A 17181-nucleotide genomic window follows, 5' to 3' on the forward strand; every position below is an offset into this window, starting at 1 on the left:
TGAGTGCGCTGAGAATCCCTGGAATCCAGACATACGGATTCTGCGCTGGCATTAGCAGCTCTGGCTGGGGTTACTGGGCTCAGTTCTTGAGTGTGTCTGAAAGTTAAAATTCTTACCAAGAACCTATAAAAGAGGGTGTTTATCGGGGTGTGTGTTGCATCACCTGGAAGGCTGAGGCAGGAAGACTGAGTTTGAAAGCAGCCTGAGTTATGCAGTGAGATCCTGAGACTACACAACCAAAGGGGAAAGGGGGCGCCTACCTGCCCAAGACCACATTGTAAAGGCACAGGGGAGGGGGCACCTACCCGTCCAAGACCACACTGTAAAGGCACAGGAGAGGGGGCACCTACCCATCCAAGACCACACCGTAAAGGCACAGAGGAGGGGGCACCTACCCATCCAAGACCACACTGTAAAGGCACAGAGGAGGTGGTACTTGGCAAACGGAAAGTCCTTGGGATGGACTCTCCTCCATCAGTTCTGCAGAGCGGCCTGAAAAGAGTGTGGTACCAAGAAACACACAAAACAGAAGAAAACTATTTCTGGCCAGGCTTCCCAGTGTGGGAAAGTTCCCGCAAAGGAAACAGTGAAAGGGCCGGGTCTCAAGCACCATATCCATTCAGGACGCACCAGGAGGAGAATGGGGGTGGGTGGGGTCTTTCCACTCCTGAGACTCAGGATGACTACTTCCACAACTTCAACACAACCTTCTGAACATTCTAGGTCACAGAACTGCCACACATGCAGAAGAATACACACTACACCAGTAACTTCAGAGCGTTTTTTAGAAAACAACAAATGTTTTTCACGTGCCGAGAGAAACACCTTGTGCCCGTCCACTTCTAGTCTCCAGCCATCTTCCTGCACCGTTGAGGAAACCAGTACCACAGCTTGCCTGAGGTTCTCAGGCCAGAGGCCACTGTCCAGAGGCCACTCCGTCCTTCACTGAGGGAGATCACCTGCTGTCCTCTGCTGTGCTCCCAGGAGAAATCCAGTCAGTGGCCAAACAAAGCTGGTGGGCCCAGGCAGTGAAGTGGGGCACTGTCCTTGCCCAGATAGTGCTGATGTCCTGCGTGGAGCACACAGCCATCGTGGAGTCCCCTCTGCTACCCCTCTGCTAGGCCTGTTCACCAGCTCCACTTCCACTGGCCCCAGAGCCTCTCCCAGAAGCCTGGGTCTCTGAGGCACGTGAGGCTTGTTTAGGCAGGCGGATGGGGACGTAGGTGTTGGAGGCACAATGCTCCTTGAGGTACTCGCCCCCCTTTTCTTCATAGTCCTTCCTGGTGACCCAGGCTCCACTGTCTTCCAGGTGATCCAAGGCCCAGTCACGGGCACCGTACCAGGCATCCAGCACTGGGTTCGAGGCAAGCTGAACCTGGAACAAGAAGCAGATGCACTCTGAAAAGGCATCTCCTACCAGAGCTCTAGGCCCAGGGAGGAAGATCCTGCAGGCTCAGCCACACCCATTCCCATATCCTCAGAAACATCAGAAGGGCCCGAGTGATGCCTCCATTGTGGTCAATAGTCTCTGCATCCTCCAGACAAGAGCACACAGTTGCACGGGCACAGGTCAGAGGGAACAGCTACCAGGCCCCTGCGCTGTGATGCTGATAATCACAAACTATCGAACATACAGGGGTGACCTGGATGATGCAGGGTAGCCCTGACCCTTGGCAACAAGAGAACTTGGGAGAAACTACAGCAGAGCAGAGTGAGCAGGCATTCTCCGACACTGCCAGTGTCCTAGGCAGAGCAAGGCTGGAGTCACAGCCACCGGAGGCCCCTCAACTAGCCTCACCCATCAGTCACAGTAAAGCCCTTGCTCTGAACAGGTCTCCTATTTTGGAGTCTTTATCTCAATTCCCATCCCACTTCCTCTGCCAACCATAGTTCTCAAGCTTGACTGGTAGATTTGGAGTTTCTGGAAATGAAGCACAGGCCACACATAGCAGCACAGGTGGGCACAGGCTGTGGGCAACAGAGGCAGCACAGGTGCAAGCCTGGAGCCTGGCAGAGTGGCACAACTGGGAGACGAAGGATGATGAACTCCATGCCAACCTGGGCAAAAAAGCAAGAGCCAATCTCAAAAGAGAGAAGGAAGAAGAGGAGGGGAGAAGAAGGAAAAAGGAAAAAAAAAAAACACAAAGGTAAATGCAAGCTTGGGCATGAGACTACCCAGGCTGCCACACAGCACACAGAAAGACCTGGGCATAGGAGGCTTAATCCGATAGGATGAGAGCCCTGCTCTGACGAGTACAGGCCTGGGATGTGGCTGACTAGCAGCATGCCTACCAGCAGGTACATGGCTCTGGGCTCCACCACCAGCACCGCAAAAAAAAAATAATAATAATAATAATTTGTCCTGTTTGTGAAAAATCTTCCTCTCTTTCTCCCTCCTCTCTCTTAGCTTTTTGAGACTGAGCCTATGCAATCTAGGCTGACTTGAACTCACTGGTTATACGTACAAGCTGACCTCATGCTATCATACTAAAATGTAAATTAATCACACGACTCCCCAGCTCAGCCTCCCTCCTGTTTCCCTATGACCTCAAATAACAGCTACCCAGAAGAGTCAACCAAGCACACTCCTGGTACTCCAGAAGATCAGTAAACTATCAGATAACACGTGCTTCCCTGGGAGAACTCAGGATGCTCTTGCTGTGGTTGGTGAGAATCTTCCTATGCTCAGGATTCTCTTCCAGCTTCAGTATATGCTCAATCTTGTCGACTAAATAGAAGACCAGAATGACACACAAGCAGGATTTCCATCCTCAATCAGCTGACTGTGACTTAAAGACAAGGCCAGTTGCTGAACCTCTGTAGTGGGTGACTGCAGAATCCTGGCCACTCACGCAGCATCAGCCAGCGGCTGGACGAAATCCCAGACAGTGGGCAGGAGACGACACAGAGCAGCACAGGTACCTGGAAGGAGGACTGGAAGGGCCTCATCTCCAGCAGCTCCTTCTCCATTCTGGCCTTCATGCCTGGATACATCACGTTCCCACCAGTGAGGAAAACGTTCTGGACCAGGGTATCCTGAACAGCCTTTGGGTACCTAGGAGACAGAGAAAGGATGCTCCAGTTTGGCTGCTGGAATACACTGTAGACAGGCCAGGAAAGGTAAAAGTTATTGGTAGAGCAGTCAACTTATCAGTGTCTGCGTGACAATTAAAAGATAAACTGGTATTCTGCTCTTCGTTCACAGTTCCACAATACACGGTCAAAGCTTAGAATGTTTTTGCTTTTGCAATATCGAGGATGATTTTATTCAAGTTGTGCGGGGGTGGGAGGAGAGTAAAGCCATAGGGCAGGAAAGCTGTAAATCTCAGCAGCTGCCTGGAGAAGGGAGATAGAGGAGAAGAAGTCATGCCTGCTTAGATAGCTAGCTGTAGAAAGCCGGGATAGGTCTTCAGAAAACACTGAGAAAGCCCAAGGAGCAGGGCAGCCAGGCTTAGGATCAAATAGTCACTGCTCCAACCTATTATAACCAACACAACCAGAATGTAACAAACCACACACCCCACCTGCCCAATCGGAATGAAGAACACTCACTGTGGGAACCACTTGCATGAGTGGCAGGCACATTCGCATAGAAATGTAAGCGCTATATAAACACGTGCCTACAAGAAGAGGGAAGTCTTTCATAAGCACTGCAGTATTTGGGGAGTGATCTAAAACTCATTGGTCTTGCTGGGTGTGGTGGCACACATCATTAATCCCCACGTTGGGGAGGCAGAGGTAGGTGGATCTCTAAGTTTGAGGCCAGCCTGGTCTACAGAGTGAGTTCCAGGACTGCCAGGGCTACACAGAGAAACCCTGTCTTGAAAAAACAAAAATGGAAAATAAAAACAAAACACTAGCCTTGGAGCTGAGGAGATGGCTCAGTGGTTAAGAGTACAGACCACATGCACACTGGCTGTTAAGAGATCTGGGTTCAATTCCTAGCACTTACATGATATATTACAACTACCTGTAGCTCCAGTTTCAGGGGATCCAATGCCACATACATACATGCAGGAGAAACACACACACACATCTAACAGTATACACTGCTTTTGCAGGGGACTCAAGAAGTCCCTGCACTCATGTATTCATATCCTTTCATAACTTAAAAATTAAATTAAATTTAAAAATATCACTAGTCTTGCTGGTTATGGTAGTGTACACTTATGATCCCAGCTTCTCTGAAAATTTCAAGGTCAGTGAGTACATAAGGAGCCCCTATCTCAACGAATACATAAGTCAAACAGTCACTGGTTTTTAGCAACGTCAAGTTTCACATGAAAGCCAGGGTACACTGTCTCTGTTGCTCGGACTCAAAGGTTAAGTTTGCAGAGCTCACAAACGGAGGGAGCTCAGACCTGTTCTCCCTGCAGGCTCGGGTCAGAGCAGACTGAGCAGAGCCAGAGATGGAGAGAGCTGCAGATCTTCCCGTGCCCACCAGTCACCTTTCCCAGGCAAAACGCAGGAAGAGGCTCGGGTGAGGATGGGGTGGTCCCCCGCTCACCTGTCCAGGACGTAATGAAGGGTCTCTGCAATCCCCGCCTGCTCTTCTCCTATGAGAGATGGCTGGAAAATGATCTCCGGAGCACGAATCCTCTCTGTCCCAACGAAGAGCTGATGATACGCTGCCAAGTTAAACACGGGCTTCAAAGCCAAGGTTTAAGAGATGATTTTAGGCCATAATGACAACCCCCTCAGCTACCAGTTCTCTCAAATTTCCCTGACCAGGTCGGAACCACCCCGCTTCCGCTCTCTTCACTTCTAGACCCTGCCTTCCACCTTTGCTCAACCACAGAATGACAAATCCCTACACACTACTGTGCCCAAGCTGCAGGAGGGACTCGGGAGAGGAAGAGGAAGAGACAGGACGACCTTGTCTCTCCCTGTCCTGGTTCAGCACCTCCTCCCACTGAAGGCTCAGGGTCAGCCAGTTTGTCTTGCTGCCACCACCAGGACAAGAGGCACAGATCCCAGCAGAGATGCGGATATTGGCTAAAATGTAAAGGAAACCACTGAGAGCCAGTCTGTAGGTCTGGAGACCTCAGTCACTAGACAGAGAGATACCTCTGCTATCAGCTGCTCACATTCAGGGTGGCCCTGGCACCCCTAACAACCACCAGGGAAAGCCTCTGGCTGACACTGGGAGTACTGGTGCCATTGCTGAAGCACAGCTGGGGTTTCCAAGGCTCCGAGAGAAGCAGACTGGGCTGGTCACTTATGTCAACAACTTCACAATGCATGTGTGGTAGCAGTGATCAAACCTGGACCGTGGTGACTGGCTTCTCTACTTCGGGCGCTTCCTCTGAGAACAAGGGCTCGAAGTCATTGATACTCTCCACATCCTCCAGGGAGGGCTCCAGCTGCTCCAGGTCAGGGGTCTGAGGACAGAACACAGCAATCACCAAAGAGTGGAGAAACTGGTCGCCAGCAAACCTCAGCTCTGACTCTATCCTGAAAACGGATGGGGTCTCGGCCAGCGTTCCAAACACCTGTTGGAAAACTAAACACTGTTCAGAGCAGTCCACACTGAAGGGGGTGGGGATGACAAGAGTTAACAAAAGACTAAACGACGACCCAGCAGGACGGCTCGAAGGGTGCTTGCCACTAAACGGACAACCTACAACAGGGAAGGAGAGAATAAACTCTCAAAAATTGTCCTCTGACCTTCACGTTTGTGTGCTACAGCATGCCTGCACATGACCACACGACTTAAAAAAACTAAAAGGTCAGGTGTGTTAATCCCATCATCTCGTGGGAGATAGAGGCAGGCGGAGTTTGAGGCCAGCCTGGTCTACAGAGTAAATCCCAGGACAGCCAGAGCTGCGTGAGAGCCTGAGAGAGAGAGAGAGAGAGAGAGAGAGAGAGAGAGAGAGAGAGAGAGAGAGAACTAAGAAGTCCAAAGTCTAGTCCTCACAGATAATTCAGCATTATCAGCATTATCAACCCAATGGATTGATCTGTGGGAAGAACACACAAGAGGATGCTGGTGGAAACTCCAGCTGCGTTATTGATTCAGCCTCCACGCCACAGCTGGAGTGCCCACGCCTACCCACTTCATTCTAACTGAATTATACTGGTGGGAAAGACTAAGGGCACAGCAGGTCAGCCAATGTCATGGCCAACCTTATCCAGGACAGGGACTATAATGGCTCTACGCTCCAGCAATGCAGGCTGACTGCCAAGGGATCTGGGGACAGACTGCTGCATCTGTGCTAAGATAAGCTCTCTGTACACTGTGAAGATGTGTCTGTTTTACCTCACTTGCCTAAGGCACCTTCTGATTGGTTTACTAAAGAGCTAAGTAGCCAACAGCTAGGCAGGAGAGGATAGACGGGGCTTCCAGGTAGAGTTGAGAACTCTGGGAAGACTCTGGGAGGTGAGGAATTCACCATGGAGACTCGGAGGATGCTGGACATATAGTACTGAAGAGAGGTAACAGGCCACGGGACAGAATGTAGATTAATATAAACAGGATTAATATAAACTGAAGTTTTAAGAGTTAGTTGGGGACAAGCACAAAGTAAGGCCAAGCTTTCATAATGAATAAAAAGTTTCCATGTCATTATTTAGGAGCTGGCAGTCCAAAGAACCACTATATGCATCAAATTTGCTATAGAGAGAGCAACATGTGTGTGTATGTGTGCATGCACACACATGCAGGTCACTGTGCATGCACATGGCCAGTGAGAGACTCAAGTCTGCTGTCTTCCTCTACTGCTCTCTGTCTTACTTTAAAAAACTTCATGTGTCTATGTCTGTGTGGGGTTGAGTCTGTGTGTGTGCAGTGCCCAAGGAGCCCAGTGGCATCCGATTTCTAGGAGCTGGAGATACAGGCGATTATGAGTCACCCAATGTTGATAGTGAACCCTGAACTCAGGTCCTCTGAAAGAGCAGGCAGCTCTTAGCAGCTGAACCATCTCTCTAGCCCCTTCATGGTACTTTTTTCTTTTTCTTTTTTTCTTTCTCCAAGACAGTTTTCCAGTAGCTACAGAGCCTGTCCTGGAAATCATTCTGTAGATCAGACTGGCCTGAACTCACAGAGATCTTCCTGCCTCTGCCTCTGCCTCCCGAGTGCTGGGATTAAAGGTATGTACCACCACCACCTAGCTTTCCACTGTACTTTTTGACAGTTTCTCCTAGAACCTTGATGCTCCCTGGTTTGGCTAGACTGGCCGGTCAGTAAGCTCTGGGGATCCTCCTGTCTTTGCCACCCTAGGGCTAGGATTACAGGCACACTCCATCACACCCAGTCTGAGTACTGGGTATCCAAACTCATCCTTCACGCTTGAGAGATCAATGCTATCTCCCCAGGCCCCTAAAACAAGCTTTTGAAACATGTCTGAAACCTCCTCAAGTCTACAGAGACCTGCTGTATGGCCCCAGAGCAAGACAAGATACAGAAGTACTGAGACGAGACGGAGGGATGCTGAAAGCACAGCATATAACTATCTGTTGGAAAACCCGCAGGTAAGAAACAAAGGGAAGCAGGTCCCCAACTGCCCGGGATCCCATTTCAGCTGCTTGTTTTTCCTTTGGATTCAAAATCCATTGCCTGCATCTGACCCTATGATACTTTCCAGTTTAACTACCAAGTTAATAGATGAATGCACAACAGATGATATAGTTTTGAGTTCTAGAAAGCCAGTTCTGATCTGAACATAGCATGCAGCCTGGAAAAGCAAATGAAAATGCCCAGCAGTTCAGTGGAAGTTGGTCCGAGGTGCTTTTACTTCCCCAGTGCTGGGACTCTAAGTGTGTACTGTTACCATGTACCTCATGGTCATTTGTAACTACATACACGTTCAAGGCCAGCACAGGCTGCTATATGAAATCCTGTCTCAAAAAGAGAAAGTGGAAGGCTGCAAAGACAGCTCAGGGAGTAAAGGCACTTGTTGTCCAGCCTAAGGACCCAAGAAGAGTCCCTCTCCAGGCCCCAGTCACCTCTGGCTTGCTGTCCACCACATCCACCTCGAGGCTGGCTTCTGCCTGAAGGATTTTCTGCTTAGCCTGCTCCACTGCCACGGTGAGCTTCTGTATGTAGGACTGCAGTTCTTCTGGGGAGTCCATGTTCAGCTCTATCAGAGCTTTGTGGAACTGGTCCATCTGGCCGTCCTCTAGGAGCTCCTGAGACCAGAGCAGGCGCAGTCATCAGCATGGAGAAAGTAGCTCAGAAGCCAGCAGAGAGGTGTGGGGTGAGGAGGGAGGGAGAGAGAGAGAGAAAGAGAGAAAGAGGGAGAGAGAGGGGGAGAGAGAGGGAGAGAGAGGAAGAGACAAAGGGGGGAAGAGGGAAGGTGAGAGAGGGAGAGAGAGAGGGAACGAGGGAGGGAGGGAGAGAGAGCGATAGAGAGAATGAGAATGAATGTGTGTGTGTTCCCGGGGCTTCCTAGCCAGCCCCCAGCAGAACCCCCCTCCGGCTCCCACCTCAGGCTCCCACCTGCCCTCCCCTCCGATTGTCTGACTAGCGAGCACTGCGTTCTGGTTTCAGCACGATCTAATAAGTGAAATCTAATCTACAGTGAGAGACATCAGACTCAGCTATCTCTGAGGGGGAAGGAGGTCACTGAAGAAACAATGGTAATGTTGCTCCTTGACCTTGACCTGAGTGCTGGAACATGCACAGTGTCACTTTGTGAAACTCACTGAGACGCCTGCCCTAAGATCTGTGTACCACACAGGCTGCGCTTATGTAGAAAAGTTTGAAAACAACAAAATAAATCACTAAACAGAGCTAGAGGCCCCAGCTCTGCACAGACCACCTGCTTTATGCATGTTATAATTATCTCGATGACTCTGGTCACTGGGCTCCAATTCCAAAGGTGACTTAACGGCCAATGCACATTATGGTCAAGGAAACCAGAGAGGAAGAGAACATTCCAGAAGCACCTTACAGGGCAAGGCCAGGGCAGTGCCCTGCTGCCATCACCTGCACATACAGCAGCCGCTCCAGCCGCTCCTGATCCAGCTGCAGCTTCTCCTCCCGACGCCGGGCATTGAGCTCTTGCAGCCGTCGCAGCTGCTGCTGCCGCCGCTCCTGCTTCTCCTCAGCCGTCAGTGTGCTGCCCAGGAGCTTGCTGGAGAACGGAAGCTGCATCTTGTGGACATTGTTCTCATAGTAATCAGGACACCGCCACTTCTGCAATTCTTCAAAGAAAGGGTTTAGAGGATCAAAGCCCGGGTAGCAGTGAATTGGAAAGTCGAGGCCAGGCACAAGTGACACTAACATACTCAGAACCTGACTGCACGGAAACACCAAACGCAGCCGTAAAACCCGAGCACACACAGACCACTCTGAGGGTCTCCAGACAGAAACCACACAGGAAGGAAGCTGCAATAGCCAGAGCGAAAGTCGATCTGTTAAACACACGAGGCTAACTGCCTCATGAACCACTTAACATGAACTCAGTGATCACAAGTTCAGCACGTGAGATACTTTGACATAAAACAAAAAGAATGCTGCTAACATTGCTTCCCTGAAGCGATCAATACTGAGTCTACATAGATGAGAAAGTTACACTCCTAGACTCTAGAGTAACCACCTAAAGAACACAGCCCAGCTGAGCGTGGTGACACACCCTTTAACTCCACCTTTTGCTTCAAGGGTCTCTCAGTTCAAGGCCAGCTTGGATCACATAATGAGTTCCTGGCCAGTCAGAGCTGCACAGTGAGATGCTGCCTAAAAATAAAATAAAATAGAAATCCAACAACCTAAAAGTCAGAGCGAAAGAGAAAAATTAAAATAGGAGTCCTAAATTCAAACACACATGGCCTTCGCACCCACAGAGTGCTACTGAGAAGCACAAGGCCTGGATGTCATCCCTGATGGAACATTTAGTATATCACGACCACTACAAGCCCACCTGAATCACACAGATAAACAACAGAGCTAAAGGGATGCCAGCAGGGAGTGGTGGTGCCTGCCCCTAATCCTAGTACTTGAGAAGTAGAGGCAGGAAGATCACGAGTTCAAGGCGATCCTCAGACATTCAGGGAGTTCTGAGAATGAGCACATGAGACCCTGTTGCTAATTAAATAAATGGAAAGATAAACCATACAAATCCTATTCAAAAGAAAGCTGGATTGTCTTTAATTTATTTATATTTGTTTGTTTTGAGGCAGATCTCACTATGTAGCCCTGGCTAGTCTGGAACTTACTAATAAACGAGGCTGGCCTCACACAGATCCATTTGCCTCTGCCTCCTTAGTGCTGGATTAAAGGTGTGTCTCACCACGCCCTGGCAGAGTGACTCTGAATGTTCAAGTATGCTTCAAAGAAAAAAAAAATAAACTGCTAGACTAAAAAAGGGACACCAATAATGACAAAAGGTTAAGGGACAAGAAGACATAACAATGTTAAAGTACACAGCTAACAAGACTGAGCCGGAAAACAAACAGCACACACTGGCAGATGGGGACTGGGAGCAGAGCTCAGAAACAGAGTGCTGGCCTAGCATTGTAACGTCTGGTCCTTAGTTTAAAAACAAAAACAATAAAACAACGGACAGAACTGAAAGGAGAAATGTGACCCATGATCACACCTACTGACACCAGTACACTCTTCCTAATTATCAACAGAACTAACAGAAGGAAGGGTATCAAGGCTATAGCCGTGTTGACCACCATCACCATGAGAGACCTGAACCCTACCCAGGCAGCAGAGTAAATGCCCTCAAATATGACTACATGCCGGGCCACAAAATAAACAAGCTTAGCTGACATCAAATAACGCTCCTTCACCATAGTGGAATTAAACCACAGATAAATCACAGAAAGGTGTCTTGCAAAATATTTCTAAACAATCACTTAAAGAAGCAGTCTTGAAGAAATTATAAAATATTAAACAAAAATGAAAATCTATCAACATTCATGGGACACAGTCACATCAGCAGTGCCGAAAAGGGGAATTCACAGAATTAAATGCTATTAAATTTATTTTTTTTATGTGCAGGAATGATTTTGCCTGCATCTATGTCTGTGAGCCACATGCGGGCAATGTTCATGGCAGCCACAAGAGGGCATCAGATCCCCTGGATCTAGGGTGACAGGGTTGTGAGCTAGGATTACATACTTAGTGAGACCCTGTCTCATAAATAAAAGGAAAAAAAATTTACAAAAGCTAATCTAATATCAAAATATAGGAAGGAAAGGGAACCCATAACTTTCTATGTCTAGGTTACCCAACTTCTTTGTGCCTCATGAACCACAGGAGCTTAACAAAGGTGTTCTGAAGACAGCTTTTAACCACCACTCAGCTACCCTGATCACTGTTTAAGATGAACCTCGCAACTGGGAAGTTGAGGCAGGAGAGCCACGAGTTTGATGTCAAGATGGGCCTACATAGGGAGACTGTCCAAAAAACAAAAGATTTTTTAAAAAAGAGAAAAAAAAAGGCAGATGATAAATTTTATGTTCTATGGTTTCTACCACAATTAAGGTTGGACTTTGTTTTTATTTTTCTTTGCTGGGTTTTCTGCGTAATTGTGCGTGGTTGGTTTTTAAGTTTGCCTAATTGTGAGTTAAGGACACTGTGCACATGTCTGACGCCCATGGGGGCCAGCAGATGCCCTGGAACCGGAATTAGGTATGGTAGTAGCCACTGTGTGGGTGCTCCAAACCGAACCCAGGTCCTCTGCAAGAGCAGCAAGTGCTGTGAGCCAGCTCTCCACCCTCCAGGTTTGCTCCTTCTGACACTGGGTCTCACATAGTCTGTGCTGGCCTCAAACTCACTGTGAGGCAGAGATGACCTTGTATATCTGATCCTCTGATCCCACCTCTACTTTCAAGTGCTGGGATGACAAGTCTGCTCGTGTCTGATTCATTCTAAGCTAGGGATGGAACGCAGGACAGCAAGTACTCTCCACCACTGAGCTACATCCCCACCCTCAATCTTTTTAACATTCATGTGTATATGTGAGGCGTACATGTGAGGTCAGAGGACAGCTTGCTATAGTTGGTTCCGTCTTTCCACTTTGTGGGTTCTGGAAGCAAGCCCATTTAACCAATAAGCCATCTTCAAAGATAAAGACATCTGGGTGCAGGCGGTATTCTTGCTAGTTTCTAGCACTCTGTCCTTAGAGTAGACCAAATAAGTTTTCTGTTCAAAGAATAAAAATCAAATAAAGGCATTATGCTATTTTTGCCTTTCCAAAGCTCAGCAGTGGTCGGCTGAAGGCCAGTACCTTTCACGACTACAAGAAAGCCCAGTCACACACTGTGGGAAAGAGTGTCTTAATAGAGCTACTAACCACAGTTCTTGGGTTTTATCTGAATCATTTACGTTTGTAAGGAAAATACAAATACATTTGTATTTATCACATTTGTATAATAAGTAATATAGTCACCAAAAGTACATCGAAGTAAAATACAATCAGAAGTTCAGGATACTTAGAGGCCAAGGCAGGAACAGGAGGCTACACACAAGCAGTGGCTAGCCTGGACTATATACAGAAACTGCCTCAAAAGTAAAAGCTCAAGATCTGTTGAAACCTGAGAGCTATTCTGACATCACTGTAAGGACATTAGATAAAGCAATTTCAATTGATCGCAAGCCTTTTTTTGTTTTGTAGAGACAAGGTTTCTCCTCTGTGTAGTACTGGCTGTCCTGGAACTCACTCAGTAGACCAGGCTGGCTTTGAACTCAGAAATCCAACTGTTTCTGCCTCCTGAGTGCTGGGGTTAAAGGCGTGCGCTACCACGCCTAGATGGTCTCAAACTTTTAAGCTAGCACACTGTCCTCCCTCTCTCAAAAATGCCAACTTTTAAAACAAGCTGAAAGCTATCCCGGAGGCACGTTATAAAGCTATGGTGTCTAAAAGGAACCTGTTCATGGCAATTAGTTCACTGGCTAATCTCACAGAGTGAACACCAAAAGGGGAGACGGATGCTGAGCAAGCAAGGGCCACACTGGTAGTAACGTGAAGAACCCTCAAAGATCAACAGAGCTGGAAAATTGGAGCAAGGTCCCCTGCATCACCTGCCCCGTAGTCCTCAGCAATGTAGCTATGCTCCTGTAGGATCTCCTCCATGCGGCTGAGCGTGATGGCTGCCAGGTGCCCTGGGTACTTCAGCTGGAGGAGCCGCTGCAAGTAGCTGGCCGCCTGACTTCCTCCGAGATTGATGCGCTTGCAGTTTTTGGCATCTAGTCTACACCAAAGTAGGAAAGAACAACACTGAAAGTCGGTGCAGCATAAAAGACAAAATGTGGAACATCTTGGGGAAAGCAGGGGAACTGAATAGAGACAAAGAGGCAGAATAGCGGAGGTTGGGGCACCTAAAGCCCACATCAGCAAGAGTCCCTTGGTGCATTACCAAAGGCCGGAACTCCTACTGCACACCCAGACACGTGGCCCTTTAACTTCTGCCCAGAGTCTCATGGTGGCTTAAGCCTTTAATACCAACATTTGGGAGGCAGAGGCAAGCAGATGTCTTATAAATTCAAAGCCAGCCTAGCGAGATCTACATAGTGAGATCCAGGACAGCCAGGGCTATACAGAGACCCTGTCTCAGGAAAACAAAAAACAAAAAACACCAGGGGGGTAGGGGGGGTAGGAGACGGTTCAACAGAATAAACACACATTCCAAAGCAAGATATTGATAGTGGCTCAGCCTGTATCTCTGGGAGGTGGGTGGTCCTAGAGTCAAGTAGCCTAGAAGTAACAGGGAAATGGTCAAGCATGCCAGTTCCAAGCTCATTTTATAAGTTTGCAGAGAACTGCTTCCCTCCACAGTTAGATGCATAGGCACATGAAGGGGCATGAGTCTCACTTTAGCAGGGCTGCAAACCCAAGCATCCAGCTCTGGAGCCAGAGCCTGCTGCCTGTGGTACACACGTCTTATATAGGAAACGTTTAGGGTCAAAATGGTAGCCTCATCTCACATGAGAAAATAAAACTAAACTCTGAGACAGGACCAGATTAGAACTATCTGCCTTTTTATTGAGCTCTGAAAATTTCCATAACTGCCTAGTACAGGTTAGACAAAATAAAAAAAATAAAGGCATGGGCAATATGAATTAAAGAGTTTACAATGTAAAAATTCTTAATTAAAAAACGACTCCAGAAGCTGGGCATGGTGGTGCACACCTATAACCCCACCTATATTACCAGCAGCAGAAGCAGGCGGAGTTCTGTGAGTTCAAGGCCAGTCTGGTCTACAAAGCGAGTTCCAGGAAAGCCTATCTTGAAAAACAAAAAATGACTCCTGAATACCAAGATGGTCTAAACTAAATGTATTCAAGAGACAGTGAGATTGCTCCGCTGGTAATGGTGCTTGTTGTAAAGGCTGAGGACTTTGAGGTTCAATCCCTGGGACCCACCTACCTCTGCCTCCCCAGTGTGAGGATTAAAGGCGTGTGCCACCACTGCCGGGTTAAAGAGAGAAATAAATATATTCAAATAATGTACTCAAAAGTGTTTACTGTTCGAAAAACTATAAATAAAAAAGTTTACTGAGTGTCTACTATGGGTAGGTACTGTGATAATCGTCCATAAATAAGAATTATAAAATTATATAACTGTCAGACACTTGAACTTGAACTCCCTCAAGGAGGCCCTGAAGGACAGGTAAAATACCATACAAAGTCACACACTGATGTGGGTCTGAGCTAAGTCCAGTTCAGTTCACCATCCAGCACTTGCCAGACATTCCCAATAGGTACCTTTCCATTTCAGTTTTCCAGTAGGTCCTCAACCAAGGCTTCTTAAATGCCACAAGCGCAACTCACCTTCCTTCCAAGACAGGTAAAATGTGTGTACACTGGTAGCCGGATGAAATGATGAGACCATTGGAAAGAGCATTCTTGGGCATGTTGTGGTAGAAGCTGAAGAGGCTGTCTATCCCATAGGCAACCTTCGGGATCCTGTAGCACTCAAAAAGGAGCTCCGACATCATTTGGCGCGAATAGAGCGGGTTGCACACGGCCTCTGTCAAAACTATGGGATGATCAACGCAGCCCTACTTTGAAAGAGAAGCACAAATAGATGAATGACGACAGAACATGCATGAAATACAAAAATAACCCCAAATCCAAGTTGCAAGGCTGAATTTGTTTTATATACTCTAATTAAAAACCTAAAGGGGGCTGGAGAGATAGGGAGCACTGGACCCAAGTTTGTTTCCCAGTACCCTCATCAGGCCCACTCTGAACCACCTGACTCCAGCTGCAGACGGTCCCAGACCTAAGGCACCTACCTACACGCTTGTACACAAACACACTCGCACATACAATTTTGAAATAAATCTTCAAAAAGGTGATCAAAAGCAATTATAGAGCACACATTTCTGTTTTGGAAAGCATTAACGAATAGTCAATTTAAGCTTATTGTTTGTTTGGGATTTCTTTGGTTTTTGAGATAGGGTGTTTTGGTGTAACAGTACTGGCCCTCCTCGAGCGCACAGCGATCTGCCTGCCCCTGCTTCCGGAGTGCTAGGATTAAAGGTGTGTGACACCGTAACACCATTCCCCGCTCAATTCAAGCTCATTAGGTCAAGCTTTGGCCAAACTGTTAATAATCACGTGAGCTCGATCTTAAGTGTACCCTTACACCTTTAACTCGTAGCACGGGGCCGACACATGGGAAGCGGTTAGTACTAGACTGCCTGGAGTGACGTCCCGCCCAGCCCGCCCTCACCTGCGAGGAGACGCCCAGATGCTGGAAGCTGTAGTCCAGCAGCAGTTCCTGCAGCTCCAGGTTGACCGGCACGTTGCGGTCGAAGGGAGAGCGCAGCATCCAACGCAGCGGCTCCAGGCTGCCCAGCGCGTTGCCCACCTGCGGCCCCGGCCCGCCGCGCGCCCCGCCACGGCCGCGCGCGCACACGGCGCGGAACTGCAGGCGCGGCTCGGGGCCCGGATCCGGCCCGGGGCACGCCCACCCGGCACGAGCCTGGAATGATCCGTTGTCCAGCACCAGCGGAACCGGCTGCGAGCCGAAAGCCACCGGCTCGGCCTCCAGCACCGGATCCGGAGCGGCGCGGGCATCTCGAAACCGGAACACATTCGTCTCCATCTTGGCCAGCGCCGGCCCCGCCCCGACGCCGCGTGCGCCACGCAGCCCCGCCCCTGTCTGAATCCCGGGGCCCCGAAGTGTCTGGAAGCCTCCTCCTCACGCAAGGAGCTGGTTTTTGCACCCAGATTCCTTCTTGGCGATCCAGAACCTTCCGCGGGCCTCTGAGTTCGGTTGGTCCAGGACGGGAGCCCTACGCCTGGTCTAGGTCGTCCCCAAAGGCCTCCTGTGGCCACGCCTCTTCGTGCTAACTGGCTGGCCAGGAGCCCCGCCCCCGTTGTGAGCCCCGGGGCCTCTGCGTGACCACGCCCCTTGCGCTAATTGACTGACCAAGGCTCCGCCCCCACCTGGCTACACTCCACTACCCCAGCCTCTAAGTCTCCCACCTCACCTTGCATTACCATATTTAGCTAATCTCCTTTTCCTTTGACATTTTCTTTTTTGTTTACTTGTTTATTGAGTGATGAGTGTGGGAGCTTGCCAAAATGTACCAGTGGAAGTCAGAGGAAAACTTCAGGAAGTCTGTTTTCTTCGCCCAATAGGTTTCAGGGATGGAACTCAGTGCCTTCTCGGGCTGAGCCAAACTCCAAGCTCTGGGGTACTTAAGTTTCTTGGTGTGGCAGGTCACAGTGCACATTAATTGACTTTGTAAAACGCCATCAAGCTGTCTACTTAACATTATGTATTTCAGAAAGTATATTTTACTGAACAAAATCTACAAATAGATTTATTCAATTCCCACAGACTGTCCTCTCAGGAAGACTTCAAATATTGAAAGAAAAAAAAAAGCTGTTAATTATTGATTCATATATGATACATTGATATAAGACATACATATGCTCGCTCCTTTTTCCTTTTACTGCTTTAACTCTCCCAAGAGATCATCTCATTAGATGTAACGGGGTGGAAAGGAGGTGATGTGACTGACTCAGCACCGGTTTTAACAGACATGCACTGGGCATGCTCTTCTTTGCCTGCGTTCCTCTTTCTGCAAGTTGAGTGGATCCCATTCTTAAGGACCCCGCAGCTGTGTTTTTTGATAGCTGAACCCCAAACTCTCCACCAGTTTTTCTTAACATCCCTCAGTTATTTCACACATATAAAAAAAAATCAAAAAAAAGTTTCAGGTGAGGTGCGGTTGTTGGTACACACCTGGAATCCCAGAGTGTCAGTGGTAGAG

At 48.4% G+C, this 17181-nt stretch overlaps 1 protein-coding gene across 1 annotated transcript; it reads right to left on the bottom strand.

Annotated features, from left to right (window-relative positions):
- Nucleotides 1–767: 767 nt before the first annotated feature.
- Actr5 (actin related protein 5) lies at nucleotides 768–16237 on the bottom strand. Its single transcript, XM_085697097.2, has 9 exons — nucleotides 15630–16237; nucleotides 14723–14952; nucleotides 12974–13143; nucleotides 8927–9144; nucleotides 7945–8127; nucleotides 5265–5381; nucleotides 4508–4647; nucleotides 2923–3055; nucleotides 768–1375 (listed from the first exon to the last, which is right to left on the bottom strand). The coding sequence occupies exons 1-9, from the start codon at nucleotides 16002–16004 to the stop codon at nucleotides 1118–1120; spliced, it is 1824 nt and encodes a 607-aa protein (XP_085553223.1). The 5' UTR covers nucleotides 16005–16237; the 3' UTR covers nucleotides 768–1117.
- Between the last annotated feature and the right edge of the window lie 944 nt (nucleotides 16238–17181).

This window comes from Myodes glareolus, chromosome 10 (assembly GCF_982192425.1).
Source record: "Myodes glareolus chromosome 10, mMyoGla1.1, whole genome shotgun sequence".
Classification (NCBI taxonomy): domain Eukaryota; kingdom Metazoa; phylum Chordata; class Mammalia; order Rodentia; family Cricetidae; genus Myodes; species Myodes glareolus.

Bases quoted from the DNA above. Each gene is read 5' to 3' on its own strand.
- Actr5 (XM_085697097.2), bottom strand. From the start codon at position 16,004: ATGGAGACGAATGTGTTCCGGTTTCGAGATGCCCGCGCCGCTCCGGAT. The intron at 14,953-15,629 runs GTGAGGGCGGGC...CTTTCAAAGTAG, and splicing joins ATCTGGGCGTCTCCTCGCAG to GGCTGCGTTGATCATCCCAT. The intron at 1,376-2,922 runs GTACCTGTGCTG...TTCTTGTTCCAG, and splicing joins CCTTCCAGTCCTCCTTCCAG to GTTCAGCTTGCCTCGAACCC.